The 21,004-nt window shown below is 44.9% G+C and overlaps 1 protein-coding gene and 1 non-coding gene across 6 annotated transcripts; both read left to right on the top strand.

The window, feature by feature from the left end:
* Positions 1–645: 645 nt before the first annotated feature.
* Positions 646–20,462, top strand: LOC101104287 (serpin B8). Of its 5 annotated transcripts, none has more exons than XM_015103582.3 (7): positions 646–709; positions 11,574–11,711; positions 13,189–13,274; positions 13,930–14,047; positions 14,640–14,782; positions 16,361–16,513; positions 19,925–20,462. In XM_015103582.3, the coding sequence occupies exons 3-7, from the start codon at positions 13,197–13,199 to the stop codon at positions 20,327–20,329; spliced, it is 897 nt and encodes a 298-aa protein (XP_014959068.2). In that variant the 5' UTR covers positions 646–709; positions 11,574–11,711; positions 13,189–13,196; the 3' UTR covers positions 20,330–20,462. The 5 variants fall into 5 exon arrangements, with proteins under 5 accessions (XP_014959068.2, XP_027816559.2, XP_060261179.1 ...); XM_027960758.2 differs by lacking the exon at positions 13,189–13,274 and adding an exon at positions 9,092–9,269; XM_060405194.1 differs by lacking the exons at positions 646–709; positions 13,189–13,274 and adding exons at positions 1,360–4,885; positions 9,092–9,269.
* TRNAK-UUU (transfer RNA lysine (anticodon UUU)) lies at positions 3,621–3,693 on the top strand. The gene has a single exon. It is a non-coding gene; the product is annotated as a tRNA-Lys (tRNA).
* Positions 20,463–21,004: the final 542 nt, after the last annotated feature.

Below are 21,004 nucleotides of genomic sequence, written 5' to 3'. Positions count from 1 at the left end.
TCTCTTTGTGACCCCATGGACTGTAGTCCACCAGGCTCTTCCATGGGAGTTCCCAGGCAAGAATACTGGAGTGAGTTGCCATTTCCTTCTCCAGGGGATCTTCCCAACCAAGGGATTGAACCCCACAACTCATGTCTCCTGCATTGGCAGGGAAGTTCTTTATACCACTTAGCTCCATCTGCGGAGCCCTCTAAATAAGCTAAAGAAAAGTGAAAGTGAAGTGCTCAGTCCTGTCCGACTCTTTGCGACTCCATAGACTGTAGCCCCCAAGCTCCACCGTCCATGGGATTTTCCAGACAAGAATACTGGTGTGGGTTGCCATTTCCTTCTCCAGATCTTCCCAACCCAGGGATTGAACCCAGGCCTCCAGCATTGTAGGCAGACACTACCATCTGAGACACCAGGGAAGTCCTAAGACTAAGGCAAATTAATCCAGGAAAGCAAACCTAGGCCCTAACGGGCGAGGCCTTCTGCAAACACCCTCAGAGGACCAGGCGCTAGCCTCCGCCACCAGTCTGTCTGCTCTCTCGGGCCCGGGGAAGCGAGATACACGAGAGGCTCAGCCTCCGCCCACGATCCAGCCGCTGCACAGGCCGGGCCATCTCCCGGAGTTCTGAGTCACAGCCGGAAGCCTGGCCCGAACTCAAAGCGGACGTGAAGCATCAACCGACCTGGAAGAGCCGCCGCCGCAGCAGCAGGAATCTCCCAGGTACCGGGTCTCGGGGGCTCCCGAGCCCTCCGGATCCCCTGGCGGCTGCCTCTAGCCGGGAGCTCCAGCGGAGAGTTGTAGGGACAGCGGGAGGCCGGAGGCAAGGCGGGTCAGAACAGGGAGGTGGAGAGGACCCGGGGAAGGCCCGCGGGGGTATCCGGGCAGGAGAGCCGCGGGGCTGGGGTCGCCCCGGTCCCCGCCGCACCCGCGGGATCCCGGGCCCGCTTCCTTGGGGCCTCAAGGGTGACTCTCCAAGGACGGGACTCGGAGGCCCGAGGTCCACAGGGTGGTCCCCGCAGTAGGGGCGACCCGGGCCTGCTGACTCCACTGCGCTGCGATTTGCCGGCAGGGAGGGTGCGGCCGGGAGCCCCGCCGCGGCTGCGGTTTCTGCAGGAGGACTGGCAGGAGCCCTCGCCGGGGGAGGAGGGGTGAAGGGTGAGAGGAGGGAGGGAAGCCTGTAAGCTCTTTAATTACTATACTGAATTTCCATTAATAGTTTTGTTTTCCCGGGGCAAAAACGGTTAATAGACCACGATTATTATCAAGTGTTCTAAAGTCTGTGATACTTCTAACAAGGTGGGGGAGGAGGGGGAGAATGGAGGGGGCTGGGGCTGGGGGAGGGGGAGTAGGCGGGGGACGAGGGGTGGGGCGGGGCGCAGCGGGAGGTCTGTGGCGCCCACCGCAGCCTCGCCTGGGAAACTCCTGGTGAGTGAAACCTCCGGTGAGCTCAGGGAGGTGCCGGGCCCCCAGCTTATTGGGTGTAACCAGCCCCCTTCCCCTCCCCTCCTCCACATTCTTCTCTGTGTTCCTCCTCCCCTATGTCCCTCCCTTCTTTATTTCTGTATTTCTCCGCCCCCCCCTTGTTTTTTTCCTTTAACATCTGTTCATCTGTTCTTATTCATGGGGTCCTTTCTCTGTGTTCTTCTGTGCTTAGTCGCTCAGTCATGTCCGACTCCTTGCGACCCCATGGGGTCTACCCCGCCAGGCTCCTCTGTCCATGGGATTCTCCAGGCAGGAATGCTGGAGGGGTTGCCATGCCCTCCCTCCAGGGGATCTTGCCGACCCTGGCCTCCCATATTGCAGGCGGATTCTTTACCGGCTGAGCTACCAGGGAAGCCCTCTCTGTCAAGTGAAACAAACAGCTTCCTCCCCGTCTCCCCATCCTCAGCAGTCACAGTGTGGATTGCACACTCCCCCATACCCCCAGCTCCCTGGTTCCTGCTCCCACTAACTCTGCTGAGGGATTTGAGGTCTGAACTGCCACCCCCCACCGCTCCCCGGTCCAGCCTGGGGTGCTACCTTCCTCTCCTCCGTCCTCCCCACTTCCCTGGTCCCTCACTCATGTCCAGTTCTCCCAGGACATCAGGATTGCTGAGTCCCAGTCTCTTGGCTTTTCCTCTCACTATCTGCGAAAATTGGAAATTACCCATAACAAAGTGGATTTTTTTCTTTTTTTTTTCTCTTAGGCTTCCACCTGTAGATTCTAATTCCATCCATTTACCTAGAGGTTCCTGGAATGTGGATGCAGACTAAGGGCTGTCAATCTCTTGCTCTAGAGCTTCCTCTCCTCTTAAGTCCCCTCCCTTTGTTGACAAACACCCTAGGACTGTCTTTGTTACTGGAGCCCTTGAAATGGAATGTTCCACTCATCTCAAATGGAATGTAGCACCTTCCCCATTCCAAGCTGACTTGTATGACTTCCTGTGGTTGGTGTCCCACCCTTTGGATGGATTAGCTAAGAGCCTCTGCCTGGGACTCTGTCCTCCTCCTTATCCTCAGGTGATCAGCCCCCCAGCCTGGCAGTTCCATCTTCCACTCACTGTCTAGTGCAGACGTTTCCTCTGTGTTGGGTAGTCTCCAGTCAGTAGCAGGGGTCCCCCGTTTTTTTGTTTTTTTTGTTTTTTTTTTGCACCAAACCATGAGCCACAATCTTTTTCTAAAACTCATATAAAGCCTTTGTTTGAAAACAGTGCCTGGCTTCCTAGATCATAGCTCAAGTCCCAAACTCTCAACCTGGTGTATGGGGCACCCCCTTCCTGTCTCGGGCACTGTGCCTCCGGTAGGAAGCTGCAGTCACCTGCTCCCTGGGCCCCACACAGACCACGCGCTTCCTGTGTATTCTGTGCACCGGCTGGCCCTGACACTCACTGCCTTCCCGAGCTCCTGCCAGTCTTTAAGGACCAGCTTATTGCTCCCCTTCTCCTGGGCTTCTGAAGAGATTTCTTTCTGCTTTACTGTTAGCTTCCTTAGCACTTTGTTGTTTATCCTGGTACAGAGTACAAGGCCAGCTTGAAACCAGGCATTTACGCATGTGTATCTCCCCAAGGGTGGGAGCTCCCAGTTGTTGCAGAAACCAGTACTCAAGAAACCAAGCACCTCACTGGGAGAGTTGGAGAACTCAGGCTTATTATGCCGGTGGACCCAGAGGACTGAGGACACTCCAAGCTCTGAGCCCCAAACAAGGGATTACAAAGTTTTTATAGACAGACTATAGTGGGCAACACTAGCTGTTAACGGGCTGGTAAGGGGTTACGTGTGAGCAGGGACAGCAGTCAAGATAGGGAGGGGAATGCCTGACCTTTACAGGGAAAGGCAGGATTAAGCAAGTTTGCAGAGGCCGGACAGCTGAAAAGAGCAGGAGGAGGATGATTGAGATAAGCTCCAGTTCTTAGTATTTTAAGTCCCCACTTTCTGAGACTGCGTGACCTGCGTGATCCAGACTTTGCAAGGAGCAAGCTGAGTTACAGAGGCAGAAGGAGCAGGAAGTTACATAAAATTTTAACTTTTCCTCTTCATAGTCAGGAATTATGGCCTTTGTTTTTTTTTTTTTTAATCTTATAAGGAAAGTTCCACATAAACGCTTTTTGGAAAAATTCACTTTTGTATGTATGTATGGGTTGGATGTATGTATGCCTGAACAGCTCAGTCGGTAGAGCATCAGACTTTTAATCTGAGGGGCCAGGGTTCATGACCCTGTTTGAGCGTCTCTGTTTTTTGTGACCTTGTGGCGCAATGGTAGTGCCTCTGACTCCAGAATTTTGGGCTTCCCTGGTGGCTCATATGGTAAATAATCTGTCTGCAATGCCAGAGACCCAGGTTCAATCCCTGGGTGAGGAAGATCCCCTGGAGAAGGGAAAGGCTACCCACTCCAGTATTCTGGCCTGGAGAATTCCAGGGACTGTTTAGTCCATGGGCTCCAAAGGAGTCGGACACGACTGAGCAACTTTCTTCACTTCATGGGTTGGAGGTGGGGGGTGGAGCAGGGGGGTGACAGGCATTCTGCCCCAGGAGGAAATTATGCTGAATACAATCAGTCCTCTACTCTATTAGAGGTTCTGCTTCCACAGAACCCGCAAGAGACTGCAAATATTTGAAAAAAAAAAAAAAAATCCAGGAAGTTCCCCAAAGCAAAACTTGAAGTTGCACCCTCTGGCAACTATTTACATAGCATTTTACATTGTGTGAGGGATTATAAATAATCTAGAGATTATGGAAAGTAGACCAGAGAATGTGTGTAGTTTATATGCAAATACTATCCCATTTCATAGAAGAGACTTAAGTGTCTTTGGATTTTGGTATCCACGGGGCTTGTGGAACCAGCCCCTCATGGATATTGAGAGACATCTCCTTGGAAGCAGAAGGCTTGCTTTTGTGGCTGAATCTTCTAGTTTCTTCTGAGACCTGAGGACAGTATTTAATTGTCCTGATGTTGTTCACCTGTAAAAGGAAAACAAGTTTAATGCCAATCCATTTTATTGGCTAGAAGTAAAATCTTTTCGCTGGTGTGAGCTGGGACACATCTGAGAGGTGCACTTGTGTGTGAGTGTGTACAAAGGTGTTTCAGTGTTTGGGGGACATGATGATGGAAAATACTCAGCTGCTGACTAGCACCCTGATGTTGCAAAGGAATGGACGTGAGGAGATGAGAGGAAGAAAGGGGAAATGTAGAAGAAACCCGAAATAGATGTTTACAATTAAGAGCAGTTGAAATGTAAAGAGGAAATTAATGTGATATTCCAGTTCATTCCTTTGCCTATGCAGATTGGACAACTACATACTCACAGACACACACAGACACGTGTGCAGACTCACTCACCAGCGTAAGCTTATGCCAGCCTCACCCTGGCTCCTGTGACAGAAAGAATGTTGCTCACCATCCAGTTCTACGAGGATCAGGTATCTAGCTGCTGCAGTCACTGGCTGCCAGTGCACCCTGAACAAAACTCAGAATGAAGAACAGGATAAGCCACTCTGTACTTCGGGAAAATGGGCTCCTTAGAGATTTCACTGGAAAAAAATTAATAAGCCGAGATCTTGCATCTTCCCCTACATCACAAAGCACTAAAAACACTAGCTGTGCCCTCTGGTCCTCGTGACTAGCAGTGACCTTTTACTGAGCTGAATGGCTGACTGCAGGCATTCTGTAGCCCAAATCGTGCTTTTCTGCCTGCCCCCTCGGAGCTATGTCAGAGAGGTTATCTCCCTTACTATAGTCCTCAGTGAGATCCTGAGTAAAACTTAACCACAACTTAATATCATGCTGTGCATTTTCAGTCCACAGTCCAAAGTTCTATGCTCCTGTAAAATCCAATCCAAATTTATTCCTGTGTTTCATCTCCAGGTACCCAACTCTCTCCTTCTTTGAATCTCTTTGGTGCCATTTTCTGATAGGTGCAGTGCTATCAAGTTTCAATATCCCTCTTGGCCGGTAGAGAATCCGCCTGCAATGCGGGAGACCCCAGTTCGATCCCTAGGTTGGAAAGATCTCCTGGAGAAGGGAATGGCTACCCTCTCCAGTATTCTTGTCTGGAGAATTCCATGGACAGAGGAGCTTGGTGGATACAGTCCATGGGGTCACAAAGAGTCTGACATGACTGAGTGAATAACAATTTCCTGCCTCCTGGGTTTTTATTTTCTGACCAGAAGTGGCGAGGAGGCAGGCTGGGTCCTGCTCTGTGTTGAGACTTGCCCATTGCAGGTACATCAGCCTTCCAACTCCGGCAGCCCTCGTGTTGGAACCTAGCAGCTGAAGAGTCTGGAGAGACTTACTGAAGTGAGGGCAGAATAAAACAACATTTTGTCCCTCTATTAAGTGTATTAACTATAGAGCACTGTTGTATTTTCTTGGATGATGTTTTAATACTTTTTTCCCGCCAAACTTTAAGGAATCTGTACTGGATGGGACAGTTTTATACTTACCGGGTAAATGTCATACTTTTTTTTTTTCCCCCCAACCATGCTTTTGTTTCTTTTAAGCCAAAGACATCTTCTCTTGAAAAAATTTCTTAGAAGCTTCAAAGGAACCATTCAACAGTGAGGAGGCTCTGGTTGAAATGTTGCCCTTCCCCCCACCCCCTTCACTTTCCCCTTCTGTCTGACCCCCTCCAAAGCTTAATGAGATTCACTTTCAAGACGGCTCAGTCCACCAGGAGACTGAAAGATGCTTATAAAAATGAACAAACATGTGATGACCCTTATCTCTAGGTAGAGCTTCCAGTACTTTTGGTTTTGCTTGTTTGCTAGTTTTTCAAACTGGAACATATTGTTCTTGCATCACCTTAAAATTTTTGAGTTAAAAAGATGCACATACATTTTTTAAAAAGATCACATAATAGAAAAGATGAGCTTATAGGATCATGGGATCATGGGTAATTATTTGTCCTTTTATTTTTCAAAGTGCTCTCAACTGTAAGAGCAAAGAGACTCAGGGAAACTGAGATGAGTTGATGAGTTTTATTAATTTACTGACTAGGAGTCCAGGTTTTGAGAAGGTTTAATAGAAATAAATGCACATTTTATAATTTTTTCTAAAATTATAATAGCCGCAAAAACTTATCACAACTGGCAGAACGGTGCCTGCTGACATTTTTCTTGCCCTGTCCCATGGAGACCATCTTCCTTGATGATTATATTTTAAAGGGCTGGCTTCTAGGGGCTTGAGAAAGAGTGTCTGGGGTTGTAAAATAAGAAAGAGGCTTTTCAAAATGTTTAGCTGCCAAGAAGCAGAGAAAAAACTTACGATGACCAATTGCCTAAAGTAAGTTCTTTAAGGAAAGGGAGGTCAGGGATCAGAGGCAGAAAGAAACTTGTCTGCAGTTTAGTTAAGCTGGGGGAAGGTCAAGGCTGGATCTATAATGAGTGCCTGATTCTATCTGTCCACCTGATGACTTGAGATCTGGGCTTCGTATCCCATCTGCATTCCCAGGGGGCCCATTTCACAGCTCTCAGTCCAATTTCAACAACACCAGTGGAAAATGATGTGTCTATATATATATATATTTTTTTAGTCTCTCGGATTTAAAGTCCTTTTTGTGTTTTTCTAGGAACTTGCATTTTAGGGCAGGCTGTCCCAAACCAACCCCACAAATCTGTTGAAATCCATCCAGCTGTTTTCTTTTTCTAAAAATTTTGACTGCATCCCATAGCATATGGACCTTAGATCTGAGACCAGGGACCAAACGCACACCTGTTGTATTGGAAGATGGAGTCTTAACCACTGGACCACCAGGAAAGTCTGTTTCTGGCTGTTTCCATGTGACATAATATGGGATTGGAAATAGGATGGAGGGGAGGTGGGCTTTTCAAAGCCCATGAACTGAGCAAGATGATTAACTCAACCTCTGTGCCTCTGATTAAAACCAACAGAGAAACAACAATAACAACAGAGTTTGGGGGTTGGGGGCAAAGAAAAAACATGTTTACAAATAGTTTTAATGAGGGAAAAATTGCTCTAATGATGAATAAAAAGGAACAGAATACTACAATTGTAGGGATATTATATATGCAACTATGCCAAAGCCTTTGACTGTGCAGACCACAACAAACTCTGAAAAATTCTTAAAGAGATGGGAATACAGACCACCTGACCTGCCTCTTTAGAAATTTTTATGCAGGTCAGGAATATCATGCGGATGACACCACCCTTATGTCAGAAAGCGAATAAGAACTAAACAGCCTCTTGATGAAAGTGGAAGAGGAGAGTGAAAAAGCTGGCTTAAAACTCAACATTCAGAAAGCTAAGATCGTGGCATCTGGTCCCATCACGTAATGGAAAATAGATGGGAAACAATGGAAACAGTGGCAGACTTCATTTTTGGGGGCTCCAAAATCACTATAGATGGTGACTGCAGCCATGAAATCAAAAGATGCTTGCTCCTTGGAAGAAAAGCTATGACCAACCTAGATAGCATATTAAAAAGCAGAGATTACTTTGCCAACAAAGGGCCATCTAGTCAAAGCTATGGCTTTTCCAGTAGTCGTGTATGGATGTGAGAATTGGACTATAAAGAAAGCTGAGCGCAGAAGAATTGAACTGTGGTGTTGGAGAAGACCCTTGAGAGTCCCTTGGACTGCAAGGAGATCCAACCAGTCCATCCTAAGGGAAATCAGTCCTAAATATTCATTGGAAGGACTGATGCTGAAGCTGAAACTCCAATACTCTGGCCACGTGATGCAAAGAACTGACTCATTGGAAAAGACCCTGATGCTGGGAAAGATTGAAGGAAGGAGGAGAAGGGGCCGACAGAGGATGAGATGGTTGGATGGCATCACCTACTCTATGAACATGAGTTTGAATAAAGTCCGGGGATTGGTGATAGACAGGGAAGCCTGGTGTGCTGCAGTCCATGGGGTCTCAAAGAATTGGACAAGACTGAGCAACTAAACTGAACTATATATGCAACTATGTAAGAAGATGTATGACATTTTTATTTATACAAAATTGTTAATAACTCATAGAACATTACTTAAAGATTATGCCAGAGACACAAAACTGAGGGAGACGATCAGCAATAGGGGGTTTATCTTACACTTCTGGAGGTCAAAGGTCTATAAGAGGTTGGCAGAGCTACTTTTTTTCTCTGGAGGCTCTAGGGCAGAGTCCAGTTCCTTGCATTTTGCAGCTCATAGAGGCTGCCTGCATTCTTTGGTTTCTGACCCCAAGTCATCCTGATCTTTGCTTCCATCCTCATATCTCCTTTTCTTCCTCTGACCCGCCTGCTTTTTTTTTTTTTAAATATTTATTTATTTGGCTGTGAATAAATCACAGTTTAGGCACGTGGGATCTTGTTCTCTGACCTGGGATTGAACCTGAACCCCCTGCATTGGGGGCACAGAGCTTAACCACTGGACCACCAGGGAAGTCCCTTGCAGTCCTGTTATAAGAAGCCTGTGACTAAACTGAGCTCACCCGGTAATCCAGGTGACGCTCTCCATCGTAAGATCCTTAATTCAGACTCAAGCACAGGTTTCTGAGATTCGAAGCGCATGTTTGAGGGTGCAGCTACTTTGCTGACCACACCCAGCGTCCGCAGATGGGGCACGAATGAGCAGGTGACTAGTGGAGGGCGTGGCTGACGTGCCTGTGTTTGGCTTTTGATACAGACCTCCACTGATGGATGCTCTCTGCAAAGCAAATGGCACTTTTGCCATCAACTTACTAAAAATGTTGGGTGAAGAGGACCACTCGCGAAACGTGTTCTTCTCTCCCCTGAGCCTCTCCTCCGTCCTGACCATGGTCTTAATGGGGGCCAAGGGGAACACGGCGGCCCAGATGTCCCAGGTATGTGGGCTTCCTCTGCTTTCACAGGCCTGCTCTGTTCCTGCCTCACACCCGCTGATGGACCCCAGTGAGGCTGGGAGGGGCACTGGAGTGATGGAAAGAATGCAGACCTGAAAGTGGAAAGAACTGTGTGAGAGACATCTCCTGCCAGTGTTCATGGGAGACGCTGAGCGCTCTTTGCTGCATCTTTGATGAGCAAGGGAAACTACAATTCTGTTCCACAAAAAAGCCAAGAATTTCAACTTCGTTCAATTTTAAACTTTTGCTAATGTTATATTTCAAATGGAAATGCAACTGTGTAAATGAACTTTTTGTTTAATGCGTTGTTTCTAGTATAAGATTATACATAAGTGGAAAAAGTGTGGCACAAATGGGGACTTCTGGAATTTTTAAGATATAATCTATCTATATATATTAGATTATAATATATATATAATATATAGAGAGAGCTCAGCCATATATATATGTATATGTAATCAGTCAATCAATATATAATCTGATTGACCTGATATGCTTTATATATGATCTTAGCTATCAATGAAGGGGGCTTTCCAGGTGGCTCAGTGGGTATAGAATCAGCCTGCCAAGGCAGGAGATGTCGGAGATCGGGTTCAGTCCCTGGGTCAGGAAGATCCCCTGGAGAAGGAAATGGCAACCCACTCCAATATTCTTGCCTTAGGAATCCCAGGGACAAGGGAGCTTGGTGGGCTAGAGTCCACGGGGTCGCAAAGAGTCGGAGACGACTGAAGTGACTGAGAACACACGCATGCACCATGGAGGTAGTGGCTGTTGCTTTAGGGAAGTAGACTCCCTGGTGAAAGTGTCCCAGAAAACTGTCATATACACATATTTCCATATCAGGGTGCACGGACCCTCCTCAGAATCAGTCCCCAGCCACAGTTGAGTCCCTGGTGGCTGTTTCCTTCAGCTCCCTGGAGGAGGGGGGCTTTGGGCTGGTGTTGTTGGGAGATAAGAGAACAGCCTTAATTCTCACTCTTATTTGACATTTAAATCCCGTCTAGACTGGAGGACTTCTGTGGAATTCCCAATGAAACATTCCCATGTCTATTTCTGCTCATTCTTGTATCCTAGTTCAGTTTAGTTCAGTTCAGTCGCTCAGTCGTGTCTGACTCTTTGCGACCCCATGAATCGCAGCACTCCAGGCCTCCCTGTCCATCACCAACTCCCCGAGTTCACTCAGACTCATCCATCCAGCCATCTCATCCTCTGTCGTCCCCTTCTCCTCCAGCCCCCAATCCCTCCCAGCATCAGAGTCTTTTCCAATGAGTCAACTCTTCTCATCAGGTGGCCAAAGTACTGGAGTTTCAACCTCAGCATCAGTCCTTCCAAAGAAATCCCACAGCAGATCTCCTTCAGAATGGACTGATTGGATCTCCTTGCAGTCCAAGGAACTCTCAAGAGTCTTCTCCAACACCACAGTTCAAAACCATCAATTCTTCGGCGCTCAGCTTTCTTCACAGTCCAACTCTCACATCCATACCTGACCACTGGAAAAACCATAGCCTTGACTAGACGGACCTTAGTCAGCAAAGTTATGTCTCTGCTTTTGAATATGCTATCTAGGTTGGTCATAACTTTTCTTCCAAGGAGTAAGTGTCTTTTAATTTCATGGCTGCAGTCACCATCTGCAGTGATTTTGTATCCTAGAGGTTATTCCATATCCCTGTTTGTTCTATTCAGTCTCCCTCCTGAGCGCTGCCTTCCTGGCATAGATAAACCTGCTAGAGTAGGTCTGTCCACTTGGGGGCGATTCGGCATCCCCGGGACAGTTGACAAGGTCTGGACTGTGTTGGTTGTCATCCCTGAGAGGTGCTGCTGACATCTAGTGGACATAGCCCAGAAATGCAGCTAAATATTCTAGTGTGCCGGACAGCCTCGCAGCAAAGTGGTGGTGGTGGTTTATTTGCTAAGTTGGGTCCAACTCTTGAGACCCCATGGACTGTAGCCCACCTTGGGATTTCTGACCATGGGATTTCCCGGGCAACAATACTGGAGTGGGCTGCCATTTCCTGCTCCAGGGGATCTTCCCAATCCGGGGATCAAACCCACCTCTCCTAGGTTTTCTGCATTGGCAGGCGTATTCTTTACCACTGAGCCCTGAGGTTTGTGGCCCCAAAAGTCTATATTTCCAGGTTGAGAAACTCTGTGCTAGATGGTCAAACCATCTAGGATGGTTTAAAATAGGATCCTTTGTTATTTTCGGCGCAGAAATTTGTTTGGGAAGAGCTCTTCGAGGGAGAAAATGGCATGTTAAAAGTCAGTGTTCTTGTCTTCTATCACCAGGCACTTTGTCTGAATGAAGGTGGAGATGTCCACCGAGGTTTCCAGTCACTCCTCAGGGAAGTCAGCACGTCCGGCCCGCAGTGCCTGCTCAGAACTGCCAACAGGCTCTTTGGGGAAAAGACATGTGATTTCCTGCCAGTAAGTAATGCTCCCATATCGATGAAAAAAGACACTGAAAATAAAACAGAAATTATGGAAGAGCAGAAATAAAGTATAGTTGTGCTGCCTTAAAAATGTGCTTAGAATTATACTTCTGTATTTGAGAATTTTATGATTACTTCTGAACTGTGTCCTTTAAAAAATGACTGTTTCTGATATATCATACTCCCAGATGTCAATTTCAATTTGTCCATCTTCCTGCACCCACACCTGTCTTTCCCCCACCCCCATCTCAATGACCACAACCCCTAACCCTTGTCTCATCTTTACTGGGCACTTTCTGTGGAGCTGACCATGCACAGTCTCTTAAATTTGTCCTCTCTTCTGAATCACTATCGTCATTGCCTGTGTCCAGGTTCTCACACCTTCTACACTGTTATTTTAATTGTTTTCTATCTGATCTCTCTTAAGTCCAACCTGGTCCTTGCACACCACTGATAGAATCAATTCAGTTCAGTTGCTCAGTTGTGGCCGACGCTTTGCGACCCCATGGACTGCAGCACACCAGGTCTCCCTGTCCATTACCAACTCCCGGCGTTTACTCAAACTCATGTCCATTGAGTCAGTGATGCTATCCTACCAACTCATCCTCTGTCGTCCCCTTCTCCTCCCACTTTCAATCTTTCCCAGAATCAGGGTCTTTGCCAATGAGTCAGTTCTTTGCATCAGGTGGCCAAAGTATTGGAGTTTCAACTTTAGCATCAGTCCTTCCAATGAATATTCAGGACTGATCTCCTTTAGGATGGACTGATTAGGTCTCCTTGCAGTCCAAAGGACTCTTAAGAGTCTTCTCCAACATCACAGTTCAAAAGCATCAATTCTTCAGTACTCAGCTTTCTTTATAGTCCAATTCTCACATCCATACATGACTACTGGAAAAACCATGGCTTTGACTAGATGGACCTTTGTTGGTAAATGATAGAATAGTCTTTCTAAAATTAAAATCTGTTCCTAAAAAATAAGATTTTGAATTTGAGTTTTTCCTATTTACTGCAGTGTATAATTCCAAAGGTCCCTAGTCCAGTAAGAGTCTGCCATTATTCAATAAGTGAGATCCAAAAAAATTGTGCTCTACAATAAACAGAAGGATGTTATTTTAAGATTAATGAAATGATCAGGGTAAGTCTGGCCATCTTAGCGGTCGGCAGTTCCAAGGATTATTATGTAAGACTCAAATATAACCTTGTCCTGGCTGCTGTTTGGTGCTACCCAGTGCGGACTGCCTGCTCTGGGGTTCAGTATCCTTGGAGATGATTCTGAGTCCTTCAGCTAGTTAGATTTTCTAGGGTAAGTACTTGTGATTCCAGGAATCTCCTGGTTAATGGATGTTCATTTTTGCATATCAGCCAGATTTTTGAATATTGTAATTGGGGAATACTGAGGACACAGGGGATCATTCTCCACTTTTCATGGTCGCTTGGGTTCTTCTTCTCTCTGCATCTTCTTTCCTCCATAGAAACTAGAATGTTTGAGGACAGGAGATGGGCGGAGGATGGGAGCCAATTGCCAGGCACATTATATCAGAAAACAAGTTTTCGTGAGGTGAGTTACCTGTGGATTTTAACGTGTTGCATGTAATGCCCTTCCTGATTTGACCCCAATTTACATTTCATGGCTTATCCCTTGCTCATTTTTTGCCTAATTCCCTACACACACACACACACACACACACACACACACAATGATTCCACTCCTGGAAGACCTGGAAGATTTTTTGATAGTCTAGTTCAAGCCTTCCAATCATTCCATAAGGATGTTTTGGACACTCTGGTCTGTTCTGGTCATACAGAAATGAGTAAAACATGGTTAGACCACGTAGTGGAGGAGATAAAAATCAAATAGAAGGTCAACATGGAGTTGAAGTGTTTGACAGGAAAGTTCGTAGGCTGTTTTGTGCATAGCTGCCACTGTCCATATTCTCAAAACATCTTGTAGCTCTCTGTATATATATATTTCTCTCTCCGCAGACTGTGAGCCATCTCAGGTCCAAAGTCTTGTCTTTACCCTGGTGTCCCGCACCTGGCACAGTGCCAGTGGTCTGTACATTTTGATTAATTACGCAAATGAGTTTTAAAGTACAGGGTGCCCTGTATAAGCATTTATGCCAGAAACATGTTAAGAAAAAAAAATGTTTTCACACTTTTAGGGGAATTTTGCCAAGTAGAATATGGCCACACTTGGTATTCTGCATTTGTAGGCTTTTAAAGAATCCTGCCAGAAGTTCTATCAGGCTGACCTGGAGGAGTTGTCCTTTGCTGAAGACACTGAAGAATGCAGGAAACACATAAACGACTGGGTGATGGAGAAGACGGAAGGTGAGCGGTTTTCATTTCGGGAAAGGTGGTGTTATCAGGGAGACAGAGCCAAGACTGCCCAGATGCGACCTCCGCAGTGTGACCACTCTGATGCTGTTTCCAGTAGCCTATATGTATGCTTGCTGGGTTTTGAAGCAGGTAACGCCATTCTGACATGGACTGGAGCCCTCCAGGCTTCTCTGTCCATGGGATTCTCCAGGCAAGCATACTGGAGTGCGTAGCCATTCCCTTCTCCTGCGGAATCTTCCAACCCAGGGATTGAACCTGGATCTCCTGCAGTGTGGGCAGATTCTTTAATGTCTGAGCCATCAGGGAAGCCCCAGTGCCAATCTGGTATTTTTCTTGGGCTTATGAAGTGGTGATTTCTGAAAAATGCTTAAACCTAGTGTTAGTCTCTGCTTCAAGACTGTTGTTTAAAGACAAATACTACACTGCGTGTGTGCCCCACATGAAACACCATCCCCCTGAATCCTCAGGCAGCCAGAACGGCAGAATTCCAGCCTTTTTTCAATATCGAGAGAGAGAACTTTTTTTGTAAAAGACATGTTTATTCTCCCCCAATAGCAGTAACTTTCTCTCATATTCTTTACAGGTAAGATATCGGAGATACTAGGGTCTGGGACAGTCGGTCCTCTGACTAAGCTGGTCCTGGTGAATGCCATCTATTTCAAAGGCAAGTGGAATGAGCAATTTAACAGAAAGCACACAAGGGGGATGCCCTTTAAGACTAACCAGGTAGGAAAACATTTTGCAGACGTATTGCTACTTTCTGAAGATTGTGAAGGAATGGAAAAAATAATTTATTTTACCCTTTCTTGATTCTTAATTTATTTCTGAATGAATTTCATGTCCCCTGTATATTTCTTATTGGAATGGGAAAGAGAAATACCAAAATAATTGTTATATTGATCTTTTTCCTTGGTCAAATTGATCTGTCTCTGGTTATGTTATTTGGATTGAAAGAAAATTTCTTCTAAGCCTTGGAGTTACTTTTGTATTATCCTATCACTGAGTGTATTTAGACTTTTTCTCGCACTTGTCAACGACAACTATGACTATTGCCTTAGAATTCATGCTGTACAATTCGGAATACAAGAAAAAAAAAGTGTTAGCAAATGTTCAAGACAGCTTTGTTTCTACTTATTTTTGGATCTTTTTTTAAAAAATAAAAAATTTTACATACTTAAGATGTACAAGATGAGGATTTGCGATACACAGTGAAATGATTACTGCAGTGAAGCTAATTAAAATATCTTTTGCTCACATAGTTGCCATGTATTTTCTTGATGACAGCACCTGAAATCTACCTTGTTAGCAAATATCCAGCATTCCATATTATTATATTGTTGTTATATTAATTATATTATTATTAATCCATGATTAACGATAGTCATCATGCTGTGCGTTTGATTTTTAGACTTCTCTGCCCAACTTTAAAAAACTTATTTCCATTCACTTTTGAATATGATAATGGCTGAGGTCAATAACTCTCAGCTTGGAATCTGACCTCTATCCACTTGGTAATAACATATTGCACAAAAATTTACATGCCCAGAAAACATTTGTTGCAGTCTTTTAAAAATGGTGGACTCTGGACATCTCATCAAGGTTTTTCTCCAAGAAAAGCAAGGCCATAGCACCAATTATATAATTGAGCAACTTTTCAGAGTAAAAGTGTAACTCCCTCTGGCCTATATACCTTTTCTAAATAAATCTTCCAGTGCAAAGACTTGAATATTAGTTCATTTTCCTCTTAAGTTCGAGAAATAATTTTTTAATTAAAAGGTCCCTGTGAGTGCTACTCTACTTATCTTTTAAAAAGAGAAAAAAGCACAATTTCTTCTGAGAATAATATAGAGAGTTTTATGTCTCTATTCATCAATTTTTTCTCTCCCACATGGTAGTACTTGATCTGCTGGGACAATGGAATGTTATTACTCAACACTACTATGTACTAATGAAGATTTTGCATCAATCAGCATAAATGCACAGAAATAATAATTATATGTACCTATATGTTATGTTCCGTGGGCTTCCCTGGTAAAAAATCCACCTGCAATGCAGGAGACATGGGACTGACCTCTGGATCAGGAATATCTCTTGGAGAAGGAAATGGCAACCCACTCTAGTATTCTTGCCTGGAGAATCCCATGGACAGAGGAGCCTGGTGGGCTACAGTCCATGGGGTTGTAAAGAGTCAGACATGACTTAGTGACTGAATGACCACAAGGGTTCTGTGAATTAGATATACCAGTTCTTAGTACCCTGTGCTCATATTTCAATGATTTGATTTTAGTTTCATATTTTTATCAGGAGAAGAAGACAGTACAGATGATGTTCAAACAAGCCAAGTTTAAAATGGGGCACGTGGAGGAGGTGCCTGCCCAGGTCCTGGAGCTGCCCTACGTGGGGGCCGAGCTGAGCATGCTCATCCTTCTGCCTGATGAGAACACGGATCTTGCTGTGGTAAGCCCTTGATGCTGAGTCTGAGTGTCTATGGATCCAGCCTGCGCGTGTTTTTTTTAAAACTTTTAATTCTGTATTGGGATATAGCTGATTAACAATGCTTTAATAATTTCAGGTGAACAGTGAAGGGACTCAGCCATATATGTATATATATGCATGCATCCATTCTCCCCCAACCTCCCCTCCCATCCAGCTGCCATGTAACATTGTGCAGAATTACCTGTGCTCTACATTAGGTCCTTGCTGGCTATCCATTTTAAATGTTAGCAGTGTTTACATGTCCACCCCAATCTCTCGAACTATCTCTTCCCCCCGTCCTTCCCTGTGGCAATCCTAAGTAGTCTGAGCTCATTTTTAAAAGTGCATCCACTGGATTGCATTTGAGGCATTTCTAGTTTAGGGTTGTGCTAAGTGAGTGAGTGAGTGATAGTCGCTCAGTTGTGTCCAACTCTTCGGTGGACTGTAGCCTGCCTGGCTCCTCTGTCTGTGAAATTCTCCAGGCAGGAATACTGGAGTGAGTTGCCATTTCTTTCTCCAGAGGGTTGTTCTAAGAAGTGCTAAATGAACACCACTGCATGACTTTTGGCGAACATGTGTGTGCATTTCCGTTGAGTGTACAACTAGGAGTGGAATTGCTGGAATAAACAAATTCTGGTGAAGCCTAGAAGAAGAGAGTTCCAAAAATAAGAACATTATTATTTATTCTGAAGGGAAGGTCTAGTTGAGAGCCCAGTAATTATTAAACAAAATAATAGGAAAAAGATAAAGATGGCTCTGAGCAGTGTTCCTCAAACATTAATGTGCATGTTAATCTAATGGGATCCTGTTAAAATGCAGATTCTGATTTAGGGGGATTATGGCCTGAGATTTTGCATTTCTGACAAGATTCCAAGTGATATAGATTCTGTTGGTCATAAACCCAATTTTGAGGATCAAGAGTCTAAAGTACAGGTGAGGAAATTTTCTTAGACCGGAGGAAAAGGACATTTTCCTATGACAGGAAAAGAGAGTTCAGGTTGGGGGAAAGTAAATTTATAAGGTGGGAGGTGCAGGAGTGACAGCATGCTGGTTATCTGGCTCCTGAGGTGTCGGGGAAGCCCTCATTTATAATGTTTGCTGATTTCTGTGGTGTAAATACCTGCATCACGGCCAAGTTTAGGCTCCCAAGGGTTTAACAGTTGACTTTTGCAGAAGATGCAAGCTAGCTCCAGCATACCGGTGCACGCCTCCCTACCCCTGTGAGGATAGGGCCTGATTTCCTTGGCTTCTCTATTGAATCAGGAACCTCCTGGCATAAGGCAAGGAAGAGATCTGTCATGGCAACTTTAAGAAAATGAGATGCAGACATAGAGAAGAGACCTGTGGACGCAGCGGGGGTAGGAGAGGGTAGGATGAACTGAGAGAGTAGCATGGACACATGCACGTTTCGACAGGTAAAGCGGGTAAAGTAGGTAGCCACTGGGAATTTGCTCTATGATGCAGGGAGCTCAAATTGGTGCTCTGTGACACCCTACAGGGTTGGGACAGGGTGGGAGGTGGGAGGGAGGTTCAATAGGGAGGGACATATATATATATACACATACGTGTGGCTGATTCATGTTGATGAATGGCAGAAACCAGTGCTACATTATAAGGCAATTATCCTCTAGTTAAAAATAAACTAATAAAAAATAGATGATATTTATATAATATGAGGTATTTATCATTGCTATAATGGCAATTATATTTCAATATATAAATGTATGACATTGACATGTACATGTGAAATTTACACAATGTTTTATATCACATATATTTCAATTTTTTCAAAAGCTTCCCACCCCCCCCAAAAAAAGAAAATTAGGAGAGTCTAGGAACAGAACTGACATCCAAACATCTGCCACTGAAGAGGAGCTCTCACTTGGACTTCTGCTGGTGGGGGGGAAGATGCTCCTCTGTATATTTTCCTTGTTAATAAATGAGAATATAAGCTGGATCTGGGAGGGTTCGAAGCTACCCCCAGAACAGACAGAGGGCAAGCAAGGATGCCAGAAGCAACAGTCCTGTGGAATTTCCCATCCTGCCCTCCTACCCTAGAATCATGGAGTTCTCCCTTTTTCATTCAGCCAAGTTCTGAGTCATGCTTTTTTCTCTTTGGTCAACAGTTTCTCAAACTCATGGTACTGTATTGCATTTGATGTTGTTCAGTTGCTAAGTCATGTATAACTCTTGCAGCCCCATGAACTGCAGCATGCCAGGCTTCCCTGCCCTTCATTATCTCCTTGAGTTTGCTAAAACTCATGTCCATTGAGTTAGTGATGCCATCCAACCATCTCATCCTCTGTAGCCCCCTTATCCTCTTGCCCTCAATTTTTCCCTGCATTAGGGTCTTTGCAGTGAGTCAGCTCTTCCAATCAGGTGGCCAAAGTATTGGAGCTTCCACTTCAGCATCAGTCCTGCCAATGAATATTCAGGGTTAGTTTCCTCTAGGATTGACTGGTTTGATCTCCTTGCAGTCCAAGGGACTCTTAAGAGTCTTCTCCAACACCACAGTTCAAAAGTGTCAGTTCTTTGGCACTCAGCCTTCTTAATGGTCCAGCTCACACATCCATACATGACTACTGGAAAAGCCATAGCTTTGATTGTACGTAGTTTGCTGGCAAAGTGATGTCTCTACTTTTTAAAACACTGTCTAGGTTGGTCATAGCTCTTCGTCCAAGGAGCAAGCGTCTTAATTTCGTGATTGTAGTCACTGTCTATATTGATTCTGGAGCCCAGAAAAATGAAATCTGACACTGTTTCCCCATCTATTTGCCGTGAAATGATGACTGGATGCCATGATCATAGTTTTTGAATGCTGAGTTTTAAGCCAGCTTTTTCACTCTGCTTTTTCACCTTCATCAAGAGGCTCTTTAGTTCCTCTTCACTTTCTGTCATTAAAGTGGTATCATCTACATAAATACAATAAATTGGTTATGAGAATTTCCTAAACTAAAAAAACAACTTGACATTAATTTGGTCCAGATAGTTCAAAATAAAACCCTATCTTTGTCTCAGGTGTTTCCTAGCTGTTGCTCTCTTGTATCCATAAAACAGGGAAAATGAAAGAAATAGAGGGAAAATCTTGGTGTGTTTATAAGAGGAAATATCCTGTAGATTATCCTGGAACAGAACTCAGTATCAAGTCACAGGTCATGAGGGGGAGGGGTTAATGAGCCAATAGGTGGGTGCTGCTGCTGCTGCTGCTGCTAAGTCGCTTCAGTTGTGTCCGACTCTGTGTGACCCCATAGATGGCAGCCCACCAGGCTCCCCCGTCCCTGGGATTCTCCAGGCAAGAACACTGGAGTGGGTTGCCGTTTCCTTCTCCAATAGGTGGGTGGGTACCAGGCTATTATCGTCTAGCTTTTAAGACTTAACTCTTCATTATTTCAGGTGGAAAAAGCACTTACATATGAGAAGTTCAGAACCTGGACGAGCCCAGAAAAGCTGACTGAGGAGAAAGTTCAAGTTTGTCTTCCCAGATTAAAGCTGGAGGCGAGTTATGACTTGGAAGCTTTTCTTCGACGTTTAGGAATGACTGATGCTTTTGAGGAAGCCAAGGCAGACTTTTCTGGAATGTCAGCTAAGAAGAACGTGCCCATGTCCAAGGTTGCACACAAGTGCTTCGTGGAGGTCAATGAGGAGGGCACAGAGGCAGCCGGGGCCACTGCCGTGGTCAGGAACTCCCGGTGCTGCAGAATGGAACCGAAATTTTGTGCAGACCACCCTTTCCTCTTCTTCATCAGGCACCGGGAAACCAACAGCATTTTGTTCTGTGGCAGGTTCTCTTCTCCGTAGGAGGTGCAATTGCTGTACTTCTCTCTCCTCGCTTCTACACACTCTGCCTTACTCCAAATTCCGGTGGCCAGACTGATGCAGTGGTTTGACTGCTGAAATAAAATGCGATTATGGGTAACAGATCTCCCCCTCATAGAGTTGTTGAGAGGATTTAATGGGTTGATAAAGAGCATGGGGGCTTCTCTGGTGGTTCTGATGGTAAAGAATCCACCTACAATGCAGGAGACCCTGGTTTGATCCCTGGATGGGAAAGATCCCCTGGAGAAAGGAATGGGAATCCACTCCAGTATTCTTGCCTGGACAATTCCATGGACAGAGGAGCCTGGTGGGTTACAGTCTCGGGTCGTAAAGAATCAGACACTACTGTGACTGCCACTTATATACTTTTAGAGTAGCATATGATATCATTATTGGACAAGAGTTAATTGCATTTTTATGTACCTAAGAAACAACAGTTAGAAAATGTAATTACTTTTGCACTAAAAATATAATGTTCTCAGGAATAATGATTAACAAAAGCTAAGTAAGACTGTTAGACACTAAAAATTATAAAGTGCTATTGATACCCATTAAAGATGACCAAAATAAATGGACGTATTCCATATCAAGAATGACCTTGAGTTAAAAAAATTGTCAGTTCTCCTCCACTTGTCCTATAGATGTAATTCTAATCCA

The sequence above is a fragment of the Ovis aries genome, chromosome 23, assembly GCF_016772045.2.
Source record: "Ovis aries strain OAR_USU_Benz2616 breed Rambouillet chromosome 23, ARS-UI_Ramb_v3.0, whole genome shotgun sequence".
In the NCBI taxonomy this organism is placed as follows: domain Eukaryota; kingdom Metazoa; phylum Chordata; class Mammalia; order Artiodactyla; family Bovidae; genus Ovis; species Ovis aries.
This window is presented reverse-complemented; position numbering and strand designations above follow the sequence as displayed.